Source organism: Gymnoscopelus braueri (genome assembly GCF_963280865.1).
Source record: "Gymnoscopelus braueri genome assembly, chromosome: 20".
In the NCBI taxonomy this organism is placed as follows: domain Eukaryota; kingdom Metazoa; phylum Chordata; class Actinopteri; order Myctophiformes; family Myctophidae; genus Gymnoscopelus; species Gymnoscopelus braueri.
The window spans coordinates 17,976,448-17,991,954 of NC_137622.1; the positions used below are offsets into that span (position 1 = coordinate 17,976,448).

A 15,507-nucleotide genomic window follows, 5' to 3' on the forward strand; every position below is an offset into this window, starting at 1 on the left:
AAAAACGTATGTTTCTATATCAGCGGTGCTCAAACTTTTTCATGTCAAGGACCCCCAAAATGATATGTATTTGGCCGCGGACCCCGATCAAAATATTTTGTTCCAGGGACCCCCCAGAAGCAAAGATTTCAGTTAAAAATATTCGCTTTAAAAATATGTATATTCAAAGATTTGCACACATTTTCACGATTTAAAAAAAATAGCAGATCTACAAGCTCGTAGCGCGGCACTTGGTGCCGCGCTATGAGCTTGTATATCTGCTATTTTTGAATAGCCAAAGTGTAAAATAAAGCTTTTTAGCTCAAATCTAAAAATGACACAGTTCCAGGTCTTAATGGGTTAAAATGGATTGAGATTTCAAGCCTTAAAATACACAGTATATTAATGCTTCATGAATCCGGCAGCTCAAGGTATAAGTAGACACACAACCCTGTCAATGTTTTGTATCCATTAGCTGAGTGTGTAGATGTGTCCATTATTAGCGGTGGTGTGCCATTTTGAAGACAAAGTCAACGGGGTTCCGTATATAGGCTCTAGTGTGCAGCAACCCGAGTGAGCACCCAGAGAGATTACGGGGCTAAGTAGTACTCAATCTCCTGTGCAAGTAATGCTGAGTGTATATACTGAACCCAATGAACCCATTAGGATCATACTGTACCTCTATCCCACTCTCCATCCTTGACCTCTTCACCCAGATCCACATCCCCCTCTCGCCGCTCTTCGGACTGGGCTGAATCTTGCTGCATGGCCCCTGAAGCTGGGTCATCGTCTGGATCACTGTCGGCACCGCCGTCCTCTGCTGCACTGCTCTCTGTGGCTGACACAAGCATCATTATTGTATGACGGACTTGCCAGAATTATTGGTAGACACTAGACAGTGAAAGTGTAGGGAAAAAAATAAAATAAAAAAATCTGCTGTTTATGCTTCCAGAAAACGGTTTCATGATAATCAAACATTCTAACCGAACACATAACTCCAATTAAATAACTTCCGAGCAATAAGCTTAAGTTGGGAATTTATTTCATAGAACATTTCTCTAAATACAGGCTTGCAATGTTAGTTTTGTAACCTGTCCAGTGATATTTAAAGTATGTGTGTTGTGAACATGGGTAGAGTTACAGATAGTGAGAAAGAAACCAGAGAGCTTGAGGGTTGTCAGACAGAACTAGCTAATTGCAGCTGTAACACACACACACACGCGCAAGAGAGCGAACACACGTGTGCGAGCGAGCAAGCGCACGGAATGCACGCCAATGATCAATATCTGGCCAAGATGATTCAGATGTAAACTAATTACAGCTAAAACGGTTTGATTAAACATGGGATTACAAATACACATGCATGCACATGCACACACTTACATAAACCTTCCTATCCCTGAGTTGACCTCTCGCTCTCTCTCAGACACACACACAGATGTGATCTAGAACACAGCAAAGCAGTACAGTCCCATTAGAAGCGACTATGAGTGTTAGTCTCACCATGTTTGATGTTTCCCCCACTGCCTGCCGGCCCAGCTGAGTAGCCAGTTGTGTATCCCCCTCCATAGCTGTATCCACTGTAGCCCTGGAAGTAACCTACAACCAAATCAAAACATCCTTAGACCTGGAAGTGCTACAGATTGAGCGCATCTACACTCCGCTAATGGACAGAAAACTTTGGCAGGTTGATATCTTTTTTACAATGAAACACACATTTCACCTGTTGTATTGTAACTGCTTCTACCTCATATTTCAAAATCACAGGTAAACAGCATTACTATGATGTTCTTAAATCATAATGACGACTGTGATGATTCATGATTCTTTTTTAGCTGTATTTGGAGTGAATAAGACAACTTAACTCATTTGGTAAAAAAACGTTTTAGATTTAGTTGATGCTCTTATCGAGGGCAATCTACGAAAAATAAACTATACAAAAATGAAGAAGATCACCCAAATAACAAGTAAACCAATAAGTAAGCACTGCAAAGTCAGACACACTGAACTAACACAATATTTCTGTAAGAGGATCAAATAAGGAGGACGTGAACAAGATATGAGTTATGAGAAAAATATAATGGAAGGAGCATGTGATGTTGACATTGTTTTCTATGAGACACTGACTGACCGCTTTCGTTTATAGATAGATAAGATACTTTCTCATGTTGCTACAAGAAAAGGCAAAACCCCACTGGTTGGTAGGCTGACTACATTAGATGTTAGCTAACGTTATGCTAGTAAATTGGTTCATCAATTACCACAACATTAGCTAACGATGTGTGTACCTCCGCCTCCAGAGCCGGGGCCTCCTCCTGTGGCTGGACCTCCTCCACCTCCTCTGTATAGCCCTGCACCTCCACCTCCTCCATGGCCACTGAAGTCCTGGAAGTTGGGCAATGTCTTCTGCCTCTTCCTCTGTACCTCCTCTTTGTCTAGACACACACACACACACACAGAAAATAATGTGTATGCGTGCACTGTAATATCCACATGCAAAGGCATATGGTCAAATTCATGCACGTATAGACACATCCAAGGGCAGCGCGGTGATGGTCAGAGACACCATCCCGTACCTCCTGAAAATGTGAGTCATGTAAGGAGTTAGGGAGGTCCACTGTGGGGCAGTATTTCCCTGCAATGACATTTTGAGCTACTCCTGATAATGCAATTCAAAGGCTTAATCACTGTTTTTTCTGCAGGTCAGCGGTCAGGTCAGTCTAAATCAGCGGGTGTTCTTTTCTCTGGTCCTGCGGATCCAGAGTAGAGCCACAGTTTTCTTAGTCCCTCTCCTGCCCCCTCCCGTTGGATTTCTGACCATTCCCACCCGTTCCCGCAATGGTTTAATTTCTGACCGTCCGCTCCCGTCCACAACAGTTAAGTACAGTCTAGTGCTGCTGACTCCCACAATATTTCCATTGGGAACAAAATACATAAAAGTCAGAATGAGAGAGTGAGTGAGTGAGAGGGAAAGAGACACAGACGGAGAGGCAGCGAGAGAGAGAGAGACACAGCCATTACAGCACCACGGACAGCAAGACAGTGGGCTAGGCTTACTGATCAGCAGTAGGTTATCAATAAATACTGAATATATCTGTCGATAAACAACATTTCAAAATTATGTTCTCCTCTGCCTTTAGCCATAAGATTCATATCAGACTCTTTTATTTTGCTTGGTAATCTCCGGCTTTGATTTTCTTTTCAGCCAACTTGCCATTGATTGATTGATTGATTGACATTTGTATTAGGCAAAAGAATGTAAAACAACACAGTTACATTAATAATGCTTTTGTCTAAAAGGCCCGGCCAAAAAAGTCCTTGCGGACTTGTTTCCGTTGGGGTCCTTGAGTTAATTTCATAGACATATATAGTAGCAACCAAACAGTTCAAAAATCAACATGAAAATACAGATAATACAGAAAAAATACCACTATGTACAAAAAAAAGCGGCTCTGGAAAAAGCATGACGGCCATGCCGTGATATCATGACCATGACCATTCGGTGGACGGGGACATTTAATACAGTCACGTGGCCCTTCTCGTACATGTTTCTCCTTAGTCAGTTGGTCAATCTCAAATTGCACATGGGCATGACCATTGGCATTGCTAGGTTACAGTTGCATTCAGAGCGCCAATATTGGGAGATATTAGCACTATTTAGAATTCCTCTCAGCCAATCAAAATTAAATATAAAAATACAGTCATATTCAAGGGTTTCACACATTACTAAAGTGGGTATGACAATTAGAGTTCTCAAATTCTACCCGAACCCGACCCGGCCCGACCCGACCCGACGTTTTCGGGCCGAGCCGGGCCTCAAAAGTATGCTAATTGGTCGGGCCGAGCCGAGCCTCGGGCTCCATGAAAAAAAAAAAAAAAAATGATTATGAATTTTTTTTTATTTTTATAATATATTTTTGAATTCTGTTCTGTCTGAATGTGTATTTATCTATTATGAAGATGGCGCTGACGGTGCTGACGGTGCTGACTTACTGGCGTTAACTTGCACTGTGCTGCTCACGCTCACTGAGCCAGCAGCAGAGTGAGAGAGAGTAAAAAAAAAGCGTTTCTGGGCGAGCGTTCTGGTGGTAAACAGAACACTCGCCCCAAAACACACTCACCCCCATTCATTTCGCGGGCAGAGGCCGCCGGATTAGACCCGGGCGAGTGTGTTTGGGGACGAGCGTTCTTGTATTCCATTGCCGCATATGTAGCCATGGTGCACATTCATGTTTCAGGGCTACCGCATGATGCATCCATATCAAGGGCCCTTTTAATACAAAAACCCACGGCATTTTCGGTCTACAGTACACCAGCCTTCAACAATAGTGTACATTCAGTGGTCAGGTTCGTTCAGAAATCAATGGACCCTTCGCTAAGCCCCACCCACTCCACTCTGTGACTGGTGGTGCGAAGTTAGTCAGCGCCTGGCACCCTCTGCTTCTCACTCATTGACTTGCATGTTAAATGACGGCTTTTCCCCTTAAAAATAATCGATAATTTCAGCAGCAATAGCTTCAAAATCTCTTCTAAATCTAGTCAACAAGGCCTGCAGTAGGCTATGCACTGGACAAATGTGCATGACATTATTTCAATAAACTAAAAACACGGGAAATGTTAGAGGGAGTAATAGCCATGGATACACGACGGTCGTCTGTCTCGTCCGTCATGGATGAACTTCAACCTGGTGTTTGCACTTTCTCCATTTATAGCCCGTACATCTACAGAAACATTCATATGTCAAATATAAAGTGCTTATCCCATGGCCACGGATGTTACATTTATGTACGGGCTCTCAAAAGTACCCGTATCATCCGTATTGTTCAATAAAAAGCATTTTAATCTGATCGGTGGCCATTTTCTCCATATACTTTCAACCAAGCGACCCTATCGGTTGGTAGGTGTATTGCACTCTGATACATTATAACTCTATGATAAAATGGCCACCGTTCGGATTAAAATGCTTTTTATTGAACAATACAGAATATACGGGTACTTTTGAGAGTCCCGTGCATCATTTTAACATCCGTGGCCATAGGGTAAGCAATTTATATTTGAAATCTGAACGTTTCTATAGATGTACGGGCTATAAATGGAGAAAGTGCAAACACCAGGTTGAAGTTGATCCATGACTGTAACGGGAGTTTATGTACCGCAGGGTAAGACTACAGTAGCAGTTAATAAATAGACGAACAAATGAATAAATATACTTTAACGTGCGGAATCCGAAACAAGCAGCGATGTGATTCTGAATTTTGTTATGATTACGTTGATTAGTGACACCTGGGCGAGTGAGTCGTGTAACTTTCCCGACGTTAAACTGTGTATGTGTTCAACAACACAACCATGCAGCCTTGCAGTTTAAACACAGATTTCAGCTTGGGAAAATAACCCTCCAACTGTTTTGGGTACGTGGAATCTGTTGCTGGTTCATAGTCATTAGTCACCATTGCGTTATCGTGGTATTATTCCTGTTCTTGCTATTATGTTGCAAATTAGTGTGTGTGTGTGTGTGTGTGTGTGTGTGTGTGTGTGTGTGTGCGGGGGGGACAAAGACTCGGTCGAGAGAGGCAGAGAAATGCAGACGATGCCTTGCATTGCACAGAGGTGCGTGAGCAAGACAAGGATTTAATTTAAATCAGCACAGTGTAAGCACAGTGTAAGTTAATGTCAGTCAGCGCCGTCAGCGCCATCTTCATAATAGATAAATACACATTCAGAACAGAATAATAATATTAAAAATATTTAAAAAAAAATACAATACAAAAAAATATATTTTTTTCTTTTTTTTCCCCTCGGGTTTTTTTCGGGTTTCGGGCCTAACATGATGGAAATAGTCGGGTTCGGGCCGAGCCTCGGGCCGGCCCAGTCGGGCCCAGTTAGGGCCGAGCCTTAATTTTCAGGCCCGTTGAGAACTCTAATGACAATGTCATTCTTACCTATGATTTGAGGGTGGTAGGTGAAGGGTTTGGGTTCGCTGGTCTCGTTGTCTGATTTCCTCTTCAGTTGAACAAAGACAGAGGTGGGCTTCTGGAGGTTCAGGTCTCTGTACTTGGGGGTCTTGAAGACAATGGCAAACTGATGGAGGTTTTTTAAAAAAAACACACGTTAGGTCACGTGTCACTAGAAATGCGTGGGCAGTACAGAGTCGGCAGTAAAGTCATTGCTATCCTATGGTACGACACACCTGGCATGCGCTCCTCTCTTGCGCTGTGCATCACGTTATTCTAACAGTTTTTAGAAGCGCATTAAAAGTAATATAATATAATATGAAAACATATTTTCAACTTTTCAGGAGTGGAGCCACACTGCCTCGTTTTGATGCCGGTAGATGTGGTAGGAACATGGCAAATGCAGACACATATTTTATATTAGACTCAAGAATCCTTGTAAAAAAATACGTCAATCCTGCTTGAATCCTGCTGCAGTATTAGTAGGGCCTTGACACTAACCTGCCTGTGGACATCTGTAGGGGAGAAGTCTCCTAAAGCCTCCCAGGCCAGCACTCCCGAGTCATTCTCTTCATAGAACCGCACCTGGATGTCATCTGGACACATACACACACATTAGCACAAAACAATCCAAAGAAAAGTGAATGCCTCAAAGATGGTCCAGGATATATTGGAATGCCGCTATCGTGCTACCCGATTGATAGATTATGGATCCCTTATATTGATCACTGAGGGGAAATTCATATTTTTAATTGGCATATCCTATCCTACATCGGGATTAGGAATGGACACAGGTTTCATCCAGACTGCATCTTCATCAGATGGTAAGACTTACTCTAAATGAGTCTGAAAAACTGAAAAATAAATAAAAATCGGTTTGAATTTGCATCATGTCTATAAGCCCATATGCATCCAAGCAATAAATCGATTAACAGACAAATGTTTTCTTTTCCTTTATATGTTAATGTTATGACAAATGTTGGGCGCATAAACATTTTATTTGAGGTTTGGCACTATTGTAATTGATTTAGCATGAAGAATAAGGCCATCTAGCTACAATTTGTGGCATGAGATTCAGTGTACAAAAAACACATTTAAAAAGTGTTGCGTTTCCAGCATATGGCAAAATCTGCATGTAACCAAGCTTAGTGAATGAGGTCCAATGAGAGTTGTGCAGGATAAGTCTCAGCTAAATGCCTAAACTGTTATTATAATGGATGGAATAGGGAAGGTAAACCCAAAGAGAAAAATCATTTCCGTAGATGGGGTAAACCCTGTCCTTTTGATAAACAAGGAACAAGGCCAGAAATGTCAAAGTAAAGTTTCCCAAATGAGGTAGCTCACGTTCTAGGGTTCACAATAACAAACATTACAACACACTAATAGACAACAAGTCACTTCCTCATCCAGACTTTGCATAATAGATGGGGAATCCCATGCGGCTGGGCATGAGCCTGCTTTAAGTACTTCCTTCATTAAGTGTAAACCTTGGTGATGTCATGTTATACCTGTCCCCAGCAGGGTAAAAGAAATTACTAGGCTTTTAATGACCTTTCATAAAATGTCAAACAGGACGTGTGTACATACCAGGTTAGCACTAACTGAAAACTACTGCCATCTTTCAAAAACCACAACTCGCCGTGGGAGTCAATGACCATTATAAACACTGTCACTGTCACCAACTGTGACAGGAAGACCAAAACTATGGTTGAAACATGTAAACTCCTTGGTTTACCTGTGAGAATGTTTAAGCTACAAAACTTTTAATCGGGGTGTGAGAGGTGAATTCCCTTTTGTTGTGGTCACACCAGCAGAAAGAAAGTTTTGCCCCTCATTCATTTGACAGGGGGAGGATGCGAAATACATTTGCTTCCTGTTGAGAATAGATCTGGCATTGCATCACAGTTACCGAAACATTACATCACTCACAGATGATGCTCAACCAATACAACCAGGTAGGAAATGATTAGCCAGAAAATGATTAGCCAGGAAGAGTTAGTAACAGCATGGTGTGGACAAAGTGTGATATTTGAGTTTTACCTTTAAGGAAGATTAAAACGAGGTTTAATATATAATGTAACTCCAAATATTGGTGAGATTAATTAGAAATTCATATTGATATTCAATGTGCAATGTAAGTCTATATGCTGCTCAAGACCGGTATAGTGGTGCAGGCACATTTATATAGGAGACATAAGAGATAAATGGTTGGTGTGAAGAGGCAAAAACAGAGCCTGGGGCCTGGGCCGCTGGCGTAGCGGTCCGTCTAAAGCAACCTATTGTCGGCATGGCCCTTACAAATGTCCTTACAAATGTATTAACCCATTAAGACCGGGAAAGAATCTGTGTCATTTTAGATCTCTTTGGCTATTCAAAAATAGCAGATATACAAGCTCATAGCGCCGCACTATGAGCTTGTAGATCTGCTATTTTTGAAAAATCGTGAAAGTTTGTGCAAATCTTTAAATAATTTATTTTTTAAAGCAAACATTTGTAACTCAAATCTTTGCTTCTGGGGGGGGGGGGGCAAATACATATTGTTTTGGGGGTCCTTGACATGAAAAAGTTTGAGAACCACTGATAATATAGCAACATAGGTTTAAAAAAAAAAAAAAAGTTGAAGACATTTGTAGAATCGGCCTCAGGTCTTAAAGGGTTAAGTTGATCTGTCCTACCTTTCTGGACTTTGTCACAGAGCAGGTAGACCTCTTCTCCCCCGGTCACACAGCCTGCCGTTCGGTCCATCCTCACTATCTTCAGGTTGGAGGCGTTGGGTGCCTCTGGTGGGACAGAATCACAACCAATTGTATTGTTCAAGTTAAGTGATGCTTATTTTATACTTCTACACATGAGCCTATTGCTGAACAAAATGACACGACCTGTGTCAAGTTCAACACACATTTTCAGTTGATAATAAGTAATTTTTGTTGAGCGACACGTTTGTGCGCCAAAATAGATTAGCCACCTACAAGGAATTTCACTTAATGGGCTGCTCACAAAAGACATACTGTATTAAACATACAATAGAAGTTTGTTTTAATCGAAGTGAATTTAAAAGTTTAAACTGAAAATAAAAAACAGATCTCTTCTATAGGATATTCACCTGATCTCAACAATTTAACAGATTGTACTGATTGGCGTTAGCAGGTATAACTAGTCATGAAAATACTGATCAAGAGACATTTTTGAATAGAAATGGTAAACACAAGCTGCCTGGAATTACTACATTTTTGGATCGCTAATCAGCAATGCAATTTTTTGTTTGTGTATACTTAGCCTGCTGCAACCCTCCTGATTTCGTGTATAAAGGGGCGTGTGTATAGAGCCGGCGAGAGACGGCGCCTGATCCCATTGGTTCACCGATCTGTCCGTCAACCCCCGCCCCGTTAACACAACATTACGAGCGACGCCCACTGCACTCTGGTTGGTTGGGAAATGAAACACTTCCTCATACCCAGTACCGGCTATAGTTGGGCCAGGCTTTTATTTTTTAGCAAAACTAAGCAATAAAAGCCTGGAGATCGAGGCTAGTGTATACTAAGAAACTATGTGAATACATTTTAAGAAAAATACATTTTCTGAAGTGTATTTCAGTTAAATCAGTAAAAAGTGTGCTTTTCCGCACCGCAGCATTGCAGCAGAAAAAGGGAGTGGCGCCAACTGAAAGTGGAGGCTCGGTTTCTGCCTGCCGAGAGGAAGCTGTGTGGAGTCGGATGCTAGACACTCACAGTGCTAGGGAAATGAAACCAGGCCAGCCTGATGTGGCTTTATATGAATTATTATATAACTACATGATACTGTACTCTGTGCAATAATATGTCATCACCCTGAGGAAGGCTCCTGCCAAAACGCCTACTGTAGGTGCCAGCCATAATCTAATAAAGGCTTTTATTTCACCAGAATTCTGAGTATCTTGGATTTGACTTCTCTTTGCATAGTGTTATTGTTATATAACACAAAACCATACAGTAAACCATTCAAATAATTTCACATTATAGATTCACCATTTATCGACAGCAGAGAAAAGAATAGATATCTTTTTCCAAAGCAGAAAAGTGGACTATGATGTAGGCTAATCATGATGTTAACATAGACACAGACTAGAAAAGTGCGCTCCTCAGAGGGCAGATCCCCGCCATGCCTGGATGAGAACCCAGACCTTTGTCAGTCGTGGGGTGCAGCCGTCAAGACATGAGGAAGTTGTGGGGGGAAATAAGAGTTTGCACAACAGACAGTGCAATCTTTTGTTTTTGTGGCACCCTGTATGGGCAGAGGTTTTGGAGGTGCGACAGGGGCGAAAACATAAACCCTGCCTCTGGCCTGGTGGAGATAATGATACGGAACTCACTGCTGTCATAGATGGGCTCCGAGACCACCGGGTCCAGTCTGCGGGAGAAGCCCCCATCGCTGTCTGGCAGGAAGGCAGTGAACATAAGGCGCACAACGCTCAGGTCCATGTCTTTAGACTGGTGGGCCGCAGCACTGCTGATCAGGCTCCTCTGGTGCTCTGGATATAAATATAGACAGACAGGCAGGTAAATGCATGCACATATTACTGTACAGCCAAGGTCACACACACACGATTACAAATTTAAGTTGATGATTAATTGTCACACAAATAATTGCGATTGACGATTTAATTGTGTTTTTGGCATTGAACATTGGAACACATTTTATTTTCTGTTTACTTTATAGGCTTCATAATCAGAAATTGCACATGGGGCAGATATGACAAATAACAAAGAAATGACTGACACATTTAATAATTTAATACTTTCCAAAGAAAATGTAAAAATAGCGTTAATAGCTGATCTACAAGCTTACTGCAAGCTTGTAGATCTGCCATTTCTGCTCTTTTGGGAAAATGTTTGAAAATGTATTAACATTTTTCAACATGGAAACCATTATGACGATTATGCAAAATAACTGCGATTATCTCAAACAATTGTGATTAGGCGATTATGTAATAATTGTGACAGGCCTACACACACACACACACACACACACACACACACACGCACACGCACACACACTCTCCTCTCCCTCCACTGACCAGTGAGCTCCCTGGGGACCCGGACCTCTCCCAGCATGTTGTCTATCTCCGGGTGGATGGAGACGCCACAGTTGTAGCCCATCCTGTAGGCCTCAGTCATCCTCTCCTCCAGGGTCTTACTCACATTCTTCTTGGTCACATGGAGGATTCCCAGGTTGGGAAAGCTGGGATAGAACAGATGTGTCCATCTTTGTTAGCCTTTGCAGACAATAATAGTGCGCTCGCTCTGGAAACACACTCAAGACGAGACCCTACCTTTTAAAGCATGGAAAATGCATAATTAAAGCTTAATTAACCAGGTGAGTTAGAAAATAAGGCAACCATGTCTTGTCTTCATGACTGAAGTGGATCTAACGGATACAGGAAGAGTGGGCAACTAAACATTGTGAGCACCTCAATATTAAATTGGCTATTTCTTCCTAAATGTAAAATAGGAAAAAAAAAGGAATAAAAAGGTAAATGGTCTGAAGTAATGTGAAGTACAGTATACATGATTTGAACATGCACAGTGCATCATTACCAGACCTAAATGTACCCTTCGACTTCTTGTTTATGCCAATAATGACTGGCTTGTGTTTTGTAGAAATGTGTAGCAATTGAAGAAATATTAGTGTTCAAATCATGTATACTTTACATTGTGTAGACCATTTTAAAAATTCTTTATATTTTGGATAAAATAGCCAATTTAATAATGAGGTGCCCACAATGTTAGGTCCTTACTCTTACGGTTACCAATCTAACAGGTGAGATTGATTAGGCCACATAGCTTAACCTAGATTCATCTGGTTACCCTGCCCCTATGCATACCGTGGCCGGGTATTGAAATTACTCCTGCCTATGAACAAAATAACTCGGATGAGCAGATTTTCTTTTTACTTGGATGACTCCACTCAATGATTCAACCTTTGGGTCAAAAAGGTCATATGTCAAGGTTACAATCAAGGTCAATGTCAAAATTGAGAATTCACATACAGATTTTCATGAAACTTGGTAGGAATGATCAGTAGACAGCCCCGTAGCAATGATTAACCTTTGGGTCAAAAGGGTTCAAGGTCGAGTTCACTATCAAGGTAGACTAGAGGTTTACATAAATTGGCCATACCGTAAATCCTCTTATAGTAACCCGGGCTTGTATTTGTTTCAACTGTAGTGGGTACCGGGCTTTTATTGAAAGGAGGCATGTATAAGAGAGAGGCCTATATTTTCATTTTTCAAACAGATCAGAATGAAAAAAATCTACATTTTGTGTCAGTTTGAACCCAGTAAAATGTACTGGGTTAATTTATTGAAACCAAGTACTGTATGAAATAAACAGTGCAAGAGGCTTGTTTTCATAGACCTGGTTGCTGATTGTCTCGCAGAATCTGGCAACACTGCTAGTGGCAAACAGGTCATGTGACAGGGTCTAAGCCAATGGGGAGCCACTAGCTGTGTTGCTTATTTCTCTCGTAGAATCTGGCAACACTGCTCGGCTAGAACGGAGCAGTGAACGGAGCTGCGCAGCTCGTCTGCAGAAGTAACTAAGTACATTTACTCAAGTAGGCTACTTTACTTAACTGTTGTCCTATATATAACTCTGTGTCACGGTGATTTGAACCGACGGCAGGCATAGCAGCCATAGAGGCGAGAGACGTGTCTTAAGACTTAAATAAAAAAGTAGGAAAAGAAAAAAGGCTTGTAATTCAGGCTCGGCTTGTATTTTAATTGCTTTTTTCAACGGCGCCCCGGTCATTAATAGAGAGACGGCTTTTAATTGAATAGAGGTCACTATTAGAGGATTTAGGGTATATCATAGGAAAAGACAGAAGTAGCAAGAGATGTTGGTGGAGGCGGGGTTTGAACCTATAGGTGTTTTTGTATTAGTCTATTTGACAAGGAAAGAGCAGGTGACATATAAAGTCAATGTAGTGGCTAGAACAGCAGAGGCTACAGACAAACCTAAGCCTACTGCTTTGAAAACAAATCATATCACCGTCTCAATATAAACCACCATCTTAAATAGAACCAATGTAAAGACTTTTAGTAAAGCAATGATCAATAGACAATCAAAACAAATCTTGCTTTTTTGTTGATTTCATGGTAATTTTCTCCATAAACCTAGCGACATACAAGTCGCCTCTAAGGAGTGGATAAAACAGGCCAAATAAACACTCAAAAGTTTAAACGATCACCGCTTGGTGGCTTAGAACACAGACCAAGCAGTGTTAAAATTCACCCTGGGTGAAATATCAGTATCTGGAAGAGAGCCAGTACAGTAAAGTGACTCTATGCATCTGATGCACTGCCAAGAATGTGCGTGAATATGTATGAGTGTGTTAGAGTGAGTAATTTAGAGTGAAAGAAAGAAGGCAGAGAGACTGAACAAGTGAGATTAAAAGTGTGTGAGGCTGTGAGCAAAGGAGAACAGCAGAAGGAGAGATGGAGACATCTCGACTGACAGAGACAGATTAATAAAGGAGAGCAGCCTGTGTGTGTGTGTGTGTGTGTGTGTGTGTGTGTGTGTGTGTGTGTGTGTGTGTGTGTGTGTGTGTGTGTGTGTGTGTGTGTGTGTGTGTGTGTGTGTGACCCACCTCATAGTGGAGTCTTTGGCTTGTAGGTCGGTGATGCAGATACCCTTGTCACATTGTTTACCCACCAGGCTGTGGGCATGGAGGTGGGTGAGCGTTGAGTTGGCCGTTACCAGTTGAACCACCACTCGCGCCGTTCCCTGGTAGTTAGAGATCTGGGACACAGGACACATTTCAGTTTAGTTTAAGTTTATAATGTGTTAATTTGCAGATATACTGTATGTATAAATATTATATATTGTTTTCAGTTCAACAAAATGAACAAAATGAGGCCTCTGTTATGAAGCCTCTTTGTTCAGTTAATCCTCAATTTGAGGAAAAGGTGTCAATAGCAGAACAAACAGTGAAAGGTACAGGACAGAATAGTTTAGACTGGCCAGTAGGCAGGCATCTCATCAGTATGCCACTGGCACCAATGGACACGAATTTCTGCCCATGGATTGCAGTGTGCCAACAACATTACTGGAATTGAATATACACATTCAATAAACACAATGGATGGGTTTTGGAAGATTTCACATGAATGCATGCAAATTACTTGTTAGGTGGTCCCAAACTCCAATGGGTTATTATAACCCAAAAAAGGTTTTTGCAGTCAAAGTGAGGCCATTATTATTCATTTATTATTTTCGTTAGGAGGAAGCATGACCACGACCGCATTCAAGCTGGTCACATGGACATGGTGAACATTCTTTTGAATGTCAAACTGCTTTATGTTTTAGAAGAAATTAATTCTCCGTTAGAGAGGCAGACCATTGGCTGAGCTGTCCTGTAGCGAGCGGTTCTTTTGTCTGGTATGCCAGTGATAGCACATTCCAAAATGAATGGCTCGTAGACACATTCTGAGCTCCAGTGTTGAGTGACAAATTTCAAAGACGGATAAAGATGACATGCTGCTGTTGGAAGTGTTATTGTCATTCAAGTCAACATTCTCCTGTTCTATGGTTAGTCATTGACTTTCTCTAGGCAGATATGACTCGTACCCACAAACACGAATGCGATATAGAGCTACGCACGCTATACTGTATATGCACAGTACGAATACATTCATACCCATGTAAATGCAAGTACAGTAAATACACAATAATAAAAGACGTGAAACATGTGAACGATATTTCACATTTCTTTCAGAACTGCCATATTAAAAGGCTTTAAGTAGTTTTTCCTCATGTAAACAACAATTGCACACATCAATCCAGAGTTAATGTAGTACATTTATGTAGGCCTCTATTTCAGCCACGAGTGTGCAATGAGTGTGCCATTGGTGTGAAGGGGAGCGAGGGGTGGGTTCTCAGTAGAACCAAGCCCCGAAAGCATACCTACAGCATTTTCATTACTTCAGCATTGGCTTCATTTTCTAGATTGAATCCTTGCCGCCTGGTCTGCATTAATATGCCCAAATTCTGTATGCAAACGCCTGACATCACAGTACTGGCGTGCATCAGCCGAAATTGGCGTCGTCAGAAATCAGTTGACATCAGCGCAAATCGCTGATGTTAGGCAATGGTTTCTCTTGTGTGGTTTCAGGTTAGAACTCTGACTCAAAAAAAAATTTCATGCCTTTATAGATAGGACAGTAGACTGACAGGAAATGGGGAGAGAGATGGGGAGTGACACGTAGCAAAGGTCGTCGGGATCGGGATTCAAACCCGCGACACGCTGTCAGGCTAGCATCGCAGCCTAGGGTGCCCGGACCGTAATTACGATATTTACAATAATAGCTTATTACTTCTTTAGTATTTAGACCAAAAGTCAGGTCCCTACCTAACATGGACCAAACAGTGGGAAATCCCCTTTGGTTACCAAAACACCCAATATTCACAGAAAATAGCAGAGGGGAAAGTTCTCCTTTGAACTGAAATATAACTGAAATATGAAAACTCTGACTCACTATATCTGACTGATGTCAGATATAGACCTGGTGCTAGTAGGCACAGGCTAGGCACAGGCACTTATT

The 15,507-nt window shown here is 41.6% G+C and overlaps 1 protein-coding gene across 4 annotated transcripts in view; it reads right to left on the minus strand.

Moving 5' to 3' along the window:
- The window catches only part of nfkb1 (nuclear factor of kappa light polypeptide gene enhancer in B-cells 1), a 39,669-nt gene that overhangs the window by 10,391 nt on the left and 13,771 nt on the right, over window positions 1-15,507 (minus strand). For 3 of the 4 annotated variants that reach the window (XM_080416875.1, XM_080416874.1, XM_080416873.1), the window contains exons 6-14: window positions 13,554-13,705; window positions 10,984-11,147; window positions 10,279-10,437; window positions 8,606-8,710; window positions 6,432-6,526; window positions 5,919-6,057; window positions 2,268-2,414; window positions 1,483-1,578; window positions 659-817 (exon numbers count right to left, since the gene is read on the minus strand). In XM_080416875.1, coding sequence (XP_080273001.1) covers window positions 659-817; window positions 1,483-1,578; window positions 2,268-2,414; window positions 5,919-6,057; window positions 6,432-6,526; window positions 8,606-8,710; window positions 10,279-10,437; window positions 10,984-11,147; window positions 13,554-13,705 — 1,216 coding nt within the window. The remainder of the gene's footprint in view (window positions 1-658; window positions 818-1,482; window positions 1,579-2,267; window positions 2,415-5,918; window positions 6,058-6,431; window positions 6,527-8,605; window positions 8,711-10,278; window positions 10,438-10,983; window positions 11,148-13,553; window positions 13,706-15,507) is intronic. The other variant, XM_080416876.1, reaches the window with a different exon arrangement.